Source organism: Panthera leo, chromosome B1 (assembly GCF_018350215.1).
Source record: "Panthera leo isolate Ple1 chromosome B1, P.leo_Ple1_pat1.1, whole genome shotgun sequence".
NCBI classification, from domain to species: domain Eukaryota; kingdom Metazoa; phylum Chordata; class Mammalia; order Carnivora; family Felidae; genus Panthera; species Panthera leo.
In genome coordinates this window covers 35,282,416-35,290,972 of record NC_056682.1, presented here as the reverse complement: position 1 = coordinate 35,290,972, position 8,557 = coordinate 35,282,416, and the positions used below count along the sequence as shown (strand labels likewise).

Sequence of the window (8,557 nt, the reverse complement as noted above, 5' to 3'; positions counted from 1 at the left end):
TGGAGGAGACAAACATCCACTGCCAGGGGTGAGTGCAGGTGGAATGCTCAGTTTAGGGCAGCGGCTGAAGGAGGTACCAAGAGAAGACTGGAAAGGGAGATGGGAGCCTTGAATTCCAGAAGAAATGGTTTGACTTCACCTTGAGGCTCAGGGAACATTTTGAAAATTTTAAGCAGGGAAGTGACAGGTTGGAAAGGGTGGGTTGGAATATGAACATGGTGGGCCAGCGGTGTTCTGAGGAGTAGAGGAGAAGAAGTAGGGAATGAAGACCCTTGTGAAATGGGTATGCCTGGGAGTTGTTGAATGCCTTTCGAAGGCTGGACGGGTTCAGGCTGAAATCCACCTCTTTAGTTGTGGCAGGCAGCTCTCCTCCCAGGGGTCGGAGGGTTTCAGAGTGCTTTGCGGCTACACAGCCAGCTCAAGCTTGGGGGCAAACTTCTTTGGGAGATGGGAGTTATTAGTCAAACCCATTTGTCAAAGAAGGTTGGGGTCTGTCTTTGATCTTTTACCCCTGCCCTCAACCCCACCCCAAGCCAGCTGTGAGCACCCACCCCCTGTGTCCCAGTGAGGGCGGGGGGAGAGATCACCTAATTTTTTTAACCTTTATTTTTGAGAGAGAAAGAGAGAGAGTGCAGGTGGGGGAGGGGCAGAGAGAGGGGGACAGAGTGGGTTCTGTCTTGACAGCAGCGAGCCTGATGCAGGGCTGGAACTTACAAACCGTGAGATCATGACCTGAACTAAAGTCGGATGCTCAACTGACTGAACCCCCTGGGCTCCCTGAGAGACCACCTAATTATATGACTGCAATTTATCCAGTACTGTACCCTCTACTTTTTTTGGCATTTTGGGGAATAACCTCAGAAATGATGACAGATTCAAGTTAGAGTTTCCCAGGGAGAGCATCTAAGATAGCCATCTTCAGTTAGAGATGGGAAGGTGACAGTTCCTAAGTTACAAAGGTAGATAATTCTTTTTTTAAAATAATTTTTTCATGTTTATTTATTTTTGAAAGAGAGAGAGAGAGAGAGCGTGAGTGGGAGGGGGCAGAGAGAGAGGGAGACACAGAATCCGAAGCAGGCTCCAGGCTCCCAGCTGTCAGCACAGAGCCCGACTCAGGGCTCGAACTCATGAGCTGTGAGATCATGACCTGAGCTGAAGTTGGATGCTTAACTGACTGAGACACCCAGGCGCCCCACAAAGGTAGATAATTCTAACAGCACGAACTTTTTGAGTGCTTTAATCACCCACCTACAGAGGTAGGTATTCCTTGTTCTGTAAATGAAGAAACTGCGGACAGGGAGGAAAGTGACTGGTCCGAGGACTCCTACTTGGTAAGGGGGTGTGCATGCTGGGGAAGGAACCTGGGGTCTGAATTCTGAATTTCTGGTGTGGGGTGGGGGCTCTTGCCCCTCCATCACCAGAGGCTGCCTTCCAGGCCACAGGGAGGTCACCATGGCTCCCAGCCATCTCTGCTCTGGCAGGAGCTGCCCTCTGCCTTCTTGGCTTTGCCCTTCCTCCCACAGGGCATAGCTCAGTGCTGAGCTTGCAGGAAATGTGCTTCCTGAAGCTGGGACTTCCCCATGGAGGTGGAGGGGCAGCTGGGCATCCCTGGCCTCAGCCTAGGGAATGACTCTGCTCAGCCACCATGCATCTCAGGAACTCAGGGCAGCTGCTCACCCATCAGGTGGGCAGGGAGGGTGTGGCTGTGCTCTGGGCACACGGCTGCTCCAGTCAGGGCCGCAGAAGGCAGATGGGAGGGAAGGGTGTGGCCCCCAGAGAGGGATCCCCATCACATGAGGGCTCAGGCACATCTACATGGGGGTCAGGCAGTGCAGGAGCCTACCACCTGGAAGGGAGTGTGCTTGGGTGTGTGTTGTGGGGGTGGGGGTTCTTTTGAGCCCACACAAAGCCTTGTGCTGAGACACCACATTCCTGCTGGCTGGGCTTCCTGTTCCAGATGCATTCTTGCCCCAGAGTCACCAGGGAGACCGCTTGGAATCTGGCCCCACATTCTCCAAATTCAGGGCGAGATCCGACAAAGGTTCCCTCCCTTTCCCTCCCTACCCTCTCACTTTGGAGGAAGGAAGCCACCTGATAGGCCAGCCCTCCAACTCCCCGACCCAGGGAGGGCTGGGGTGGGGTATGACACTGCCTGCCGGGTTTGGTGCCACACATCCTGTGGGACCTGCATGAAGCAGTTCCTGCCAGGCCCTGCGTTCATTTCCCTGTCTGTATCTGGGAAAGAGGAATGGGGTGGGGGTGCTGTCTAGGAGGACAGGGTTAGGAGGAGGCCACCCAGACGACCTGTGGCTAGCAGAGAAGGGCTTGGCCTGAAAATCAAGGTGTTAAGAGATGTCAGGTAATTCAGGCACTTGGCTCTCATTCTTTCTCAGACCTGGTTATATAGGCCTCAGTTTCCCCATCTTCTACAGTCGGAACCTTACAGTTTGTGGCTCTCTGGCGAAGGTTCCTGTGTAAGGTATTTGAGGAAGGGTATGAAGGAGCATGGAGCAGAAGGGGTGGGCAGACTGTTTTCTCCCTTCCAGTTAACAGCTGCTTCCTCCCAAGGGCTCTGGTTCCAGCCCCTCCCCCAGAGGCTCAGGTGCAAGTTTGCACGTCCACCAGTCTCTTTATCTGCCTCCAGGGGATTTGGGTCCTGCTGGGATTTTTCCAGCCCTGTCCCCTTCCTCAGGAGGATGAGGTTTTCTTAGAGGCCAGCAGCCCTCTGGTCACCAGGCTGTGTCACCTTCGGCAGCTCCCTAGGCTACCAGCTTGAAAGCAGGCTGGGAGCCTTTAAGGGTGGGGGCTGGTGGAATCCCAAGGGCCAAAAGAGGGTTGGGGTTGGGGGACAGGGAAGTATTCACACTTCCACCGCCTCCAGGCTGCTTCCCTGTTCGCCTGGCTCACTTCCCTAGATCGTGAAGTTCCCCCCCCCCCACCCCCCCCCACCGTACCAGGCCCCAGCTTTAGGGTGCTCGGGTGCTGGAGTGGTACGGGAAGAGGAGGGGATCAGATCTAGTAACAAGGCGCTCTGCAGTTGTTGGAAAGGATTTCCACGTGGACAGGAATCATTTCCCCCTTCTATCGCGTCAGGTTTCCGAGTGGCCGAGTGACGTGCCCCAGGCACACAGCAGGGAGTGCAGGGACAAGCGTGCAGCCAGCACGTGGGACTCCATTTCCTTCCGCGCGGCTGTTCAGTCCCTACCGACCCTCCACCCCCATTCCCAGCTTCGTTTCGGCGGCAGGAAGACAGACCAGCATGTGAACCGCGGGTGGGGGGTGCCCGGTAACCCCGCACCTCGAGCCAGACAGCGTCCCCAGGCGGGGGCCTCCGTTCCCCGGCCGGGGGCGGGAGCGTGGGACTGCCCGGGGCCCGAAGGACCGGGGACCCAGGCCTTTTCCCGGATCCCCCCCCCCCCCCCCCGCGCTCCGCGCTACCCGGCTCCCAGCCCCCGCCCCTGCCCCCCACGGCCCCACTCGGCGCGCCCACCCCCAGCCGCCCGCACACCTGCGCGCCCCTCCCCACTGCCCGCCCCTTCCCCTCGCCCCCGCGGGGAGTGTCCGGGGGCCGCGCCCAGCCGGGGCCGGACGCGCGTGCGAAGCCGCCAGCCCGACAGCGGCTGGGGGACGTGGGCCGGGATCGCGGGGCGGCTGCAGCGGCCGCGGCCGGGGCGCCGCGTCGGGGCCGGGAACTGGGCCATGCTGGGCCGGCGGCGCGTCTTCGCCGTGGAGCCGCTCGGCGGCCGGGGTGAGTCGCCCACCCCCAGGCCGGCCCGGGCCTCCTGCCCTAGAGCCGACTCCCGCGCCCGGGCCCCGGTCTGTGTCCCCTGCCCCAGCCCGCACACCCCGCCGGAGGCGCCCGTCCTCGCCGCCTCCCTTCGGACGGGCTGAGTGATGGCGCCTCGCACTCTGGAGACTCTCTGGGTTTGGGCGTTAAATCAGCCACCACCTTCCATCCCACTCCCTTCGGGCTCCACTTCCCTCTAATTCCCCATCTGGATCATTCTCCGCCCAGCCCTTGCCCCGGCCGGCAGGTCCGAAAGCCCCCCCAGCGGCGGCGGCGGACCCGTTCCCGAGGTAGACTTCCTGGCTGACCTCCTTGGCCAGAGGGGCCTGGCCTGGCACCCAGGTCTCCTGCGTGGCCGGCGGTGAGACGTGGGCGGCCCTCCATCCTCTCCAGCCGTAGTTTGTGCATCATTATTACAGTTGGGGACCCAGCGCGTGGGTAACCCCTGCCGCTGCTTCTCCTCCTACCCCCTCCTAATTCCAGTTGGGTGTGTTTTTTTTCCCCCCCCAACTCTCCGCAAAATCTTCACTATTTCCCATTTAAAAGAACAGAAGCCCGCAATGGTTGTAGCTGTTGTTATTTTATTACTCTCCCCCAGGAGCTACAGGAGAGACTTCATCTTGCATCCTGATGCTAGTTTGGACCCCAGGCTTCCTGCTTTGTGCCCTTTCCCATCTCTCTGAAAGCTGGAGGGTGGGGGTGGAGGTCGTAGCCATGCTGCCCGGTGGGGAGCAGTTGAAGAGACTGGGGCTCCCCATTCATGACCTGGAGGTCTTAGGCTGACCCTAGGCTCCAGAGCACAAGGGCTCCCCAGAAGAAAGCAGCTACTCCCTCAAAGGAGGGTGGCCATATAAGGAGCTGATAAATAGGACCTGCAAGGCTTTGCCCATATCCTGGGTCTGTGATCCTTAACAAAGACTATTTGTGAAGGGATCTTGTCCTACCTTCTCCCAGCCAGGGATGGGGAGATATCTGGGCGGGGCCGTGGCTGTCCAGTCCCGGCCCCTCCCTTCACCTCTGGCCCAGGACACTCCTCCCCTGGGAATTTTGCCAGCTTCCAGGAATGCTGGGGGCGTTCAGGGCAGCCTGCCCAGCCTGATACTGACTGTCCTTGCAGATGGGGTTGGCGAGGACCTGGCACGCAGCTGTGTAGTACCTGGAGTCAGCAGCACCTACCGAAGGATCCCGGACGCTGTTCAAGGTTGCTCCCTGGACTCCTGGAAAGGGGATGGCCAGCTGAGAGGTGTCAGGAGGCAGGAGCCACTTCTCAAACTGGCTTCTCGGGACTCTGGAGTGGAGATGGTGGTTGGGGACAGCCCCCTGGCCACCTCACCAGGTCTTCCTCAGGACTCTCTGGACTTTGAGCCCGCAGGGAGCCCTGATCCCCGGGCCCTTGCTGCCATGGAGCCTCCTGCCCACCTGAGCCGGCTCCTGGCCAACCGTAAGCTGGAGCAGGTGCTGGAGCGGTCCCGCCAGCTCCCGACTTCCCCTGTCGGCATGTCACAACACCACTACTCCCTGAAGCCACCTATCAAGCCTGAATGTGAAATGCCCCCTTTTGGAGCAGGGGAACAGGAGGCCGCTGAGGCAGAAACTGACCTAGAGGCAGGTCTGGAAGGAGCAGAGGTGGTGAGTGTCAACTCTCAGGCTGGGTGAAGAGTGCGGTGGAAACGGTCTTTTTACATGGAGGGGTGGGTTGGTGGCTGGTGGGTCCTCCCTGACTTCTCCTTGGAGCTCTCTTGGGGTGGGGCATTCCTTGCCTCTAATTGATGGCTTGTGTCTCGGCTTGTTGCCTCAGCCCACTCCCAGCTGTGTGGAGGTGAGCAGTATGGGGGACGGCCTGGCAGCCTGCCTGGCCGGGCACTGGGAAGCCAGCTAGGGGTGTGTGCCTCCTCTCCCTGGCCCCTCTGTTCCCATCTGCTGGCTGCCTAGGATGGGAGTCTGGTTGAGTTCAGAAGTCTTCCTTGCCTCACTCTGTCCCACAGGTGGGGGGCCTGGGGCCTAAGGCCTGGGCCTGTCTCCCAGGGCAGGGTCTCCGCTATCTGGAACACCTGTGCCTAGTGCTGGAGCAAATGGCAAGGCTCCAGCAGCTCTACTTGCAGCTGCAGACCCAGAGGCCCCCAGGGGCGAGTGAGCTGCAGGTCGGGCAGGTGAGTGGGGGAAGCAGAGGAGGGCTGGGAGCCCTGCAAGCAGGGCTGCCTTCAGAACAGGCTCAGCCATCTAGTCAGGTCTTGAGTACCCGTCTCTCCTGTGCACAGGATCCTGAAGCGGTGGAGGGGGAGTGGGGGGAGCAGCAGCAGCGGCCACCGCCACCGCCACCAGCCCGGGACCCTTCGCCTCCACCTTCTTGTGCCCCAGGCAGTGAGGTACAGGAACTGCTCAGCCAGACCCAGGAGACAGGTGAGGTGCCATTGTGTTTCCCTGTGTGTCTTGCCAACCCAGGGCCCCCCACCCCGGGCGGACCTCCTCAGTCCTGGTTTTGATGGGTGGCTTCCTGTTTCTGGCCCTGGGTAATGGGATTTTCTTTCTGAAGGGGCCAACACAGCTTCACCCCTAAAGGTAGGGGTTCCTGGTGCCAACCCTCCCAGGCTTTTAGAGGCTTCAGCAGAGCCAGCTCATATCTTTCCATCCTCCCAGGGACACAAGGTAGGTGATGGGTATGTGTGGAGGCAGGTGATACAGGATGGAGTCGGGGGTAGGGGGTGTTTGGGTTTGTAGATACCCTGAAAGCCAGAAACTCTGGGAAAATGACAGAATTCCTGATTGGAGCAGTCCTGGCTGTGGCGACTGCTATCTCTGGGAGCTCAGGCAGGGGTATGTTGTGGGGAGGAACTCTGTGGTGATCCCCTCACGCTCTGCTCAGCGGGATCTCTCCCACTGGAACAAGGTCAAGGTCCTGCTCAACCGGATCCGTTGGAGAAGCTCGAAACACTCTGAGTCCCCTGCTCCTCCTGATGGCCCTGCCCCAAGGTGAGTCCTGAGGCCCAGCCCAGGTTAGGGCAAAGGAAGGAGCCTGATGAAGCCAGAAGCTGAGACTGTAGTGCCAATTGTGGGTTTTTGTTTTTTTTTTTTTGTCCCTTTGAAATCTGAGAGGTGTAGATAGTCTTGGTGAGGGTGGTGGAAGAAACAGAAAGTAGTTAAAGTGTTCCATTTACAGATGAAGAGGATGGGGACTGGGCTGGGGAAGGAAGTCGCTTTCTGAATCTACATGCATGCAAGTCAGTGACAGAGCCAGGACCAGCATATGGGGAGTCTCCCTCACGCAAGCCCAGCAAAAGCCTTCACCCCTCACAGCTGAACCTTAGGCCACCTCCTGGATTTGCTGGGAGAGCAAGGTTGGGACACAGAGGATCCCACAGGAGATGATGGGGGATAATGCTGAATAATTCTGTGGCGATAAGAAGCTCTACGTCAACATCCCCAGGCTCCCCACGGCAGATAAGCAATGCTCCATCAACTCTGGGGCCATTGTTACCTTGTTTCCTCCTCCTAGCCTAATGCTTCCTTTCCTTTTTCACAGGATTGAGTCAAGGGGTGTCCCTGAAAGACCTCCATTCCAGCCCCTCCGGAAGACCTTTATGCCATCATTTGTGGTTAAGAAGCAACGAGCCAAAAACCTTTCTGTATGCTGAGAATTCCTGGCGCAGGGACATGACCTTGGGTGGAGGGGTGTGCAGTGCAGTCATCTTCCTCGCCCTTTGCCCTGTTACTGTTTCTGGGCACTGCCAGGAAAAGCTGCTGATGCTCACCCTTCTCTCTGAGGAGAAGGCTGGACCTTTCTCCTCTGGGCAGCCTGGCAGAGGAGCCCTGGTTCCCTGAGTGGCCCCAGGGTGTGGCAGCCCCTGGGCGCCTTGCTGGTTGCCAGAAATCCCTGGGCCTAGACAATGTGAACTAACTTATTTATCAGGAGTCCATGGAGCATGTTTGGCCTGGTGATCTATTGGGGCCTAGCATGTCACAGATGTGTATTTATGCAAAGTGATACGTGTATCTCTGCAAGTCTGTCACTGTTGTGAACTGGCTGGATCCAACCATGTCTTCTGAATCATGCATTCAAAGGGTTGGTCTGGGTGAGGTAAAGGATGGCCACCTTCATTCCTCAGTGGAGAGTTACTGATTTGGAATCTTGCTTTTCTCCTCACACCCTCGTGGGCAGCCCTAAGACAGAGAAGGGTGCTATCTTGGGTTCCTCTGCATTGAGTCTTGCCTGTGGAGCAGAGCCCCTGAAGACTGAACCTGGAATAGAAAGGTCAGGGACAACATGGAAAATAGCAGAGTAAGCTTCAAGGTCTGCCTTTAGCTGCTTTGGTCCCTAATAACCTTAACACATCAGAGTTGAAACCAGAGACTCATTCTAGCTTTTGACTCTACACTCATAGCTTCCTACTTAATCTCCCAAATGGTCTAATGATACCTGCCCTACCTACCTCACAGTCTTATTAATGAAGATAAAACGAGATGAAACTGTCTCAGAGTGCTTTGTGAACAGGAAGGGGGAGGGTATGGGTGTTGGAAGGAGGCCAAGCTGGAGGGATGATGGGAAGGCCAGAGGATAAGGGAGGACTGGGGTTGCTAATGGAGACTAAAACGGCCAGTGATTAGCAGCAAGACTTATAGCAGGTCACTTTACTGAAGTCTCAGGTTTCCTGGGAATTAGGGCACTAATTCCTGACCTAATCTTCCAGCCCTGGGAGGACTAAAGGAAATATTTCCTTTTTTTTTTTTTTTTTTTTTTTTTTAAGAAACAGAGAGTGCAAGAGTGCACGTGCA

At 57.4% G+C, this 8,557-nt stretch overlaps 1 protein-coding gene across 5 annotated transcripts; it reads left to right on the top strand.

Moving 5' to 3' along the window:
* The first annotated feature begins 3,574 nt into the window (after positions 1–3,574).
* CB1H8orf58 (chromosome B1 C8orf58 homolog) lies at positions 3,575–8,468 on the top strand. 5 transcript variants are annotated; one of them, XM_042934597.1, is made up of 7 exons: positions 3,575–3,748; positions 4,905–5,416; positions 5,773–5,937; positions 6,046–6,187; positions 6,321–6,433; positions 6,675–6,757; positions 7,308–8,468. In XM_042934597.1, the coding sequence occupies exons 1-7, from the start codon at positions 3,700–3,702 to the stop codon at positions 7,417–7,419; spliced, it is 1,176 nt and encodes a 391-aa protein (XP_042790531.1). In that variant the 5' UTR covers positions 3,575–3,699; the 3' UTR covers positions 7,420–8,468. The 5 variants fall into 5 exon arrangements, with proteins under 5 accessions (XP_042790531.1, XP_042790529.1, XP_042790527.1 ...); XM_042934595.1 differs by having other exon boundaries at positions 6,651–6,757; XM_042934593.1 differs by lacking the exon at positions 3,575–3,748 and having other exon boundaries at positions 4,434–5,416.
* Positions 8,469–8,557: the final 89 nt, after the last annotated feature.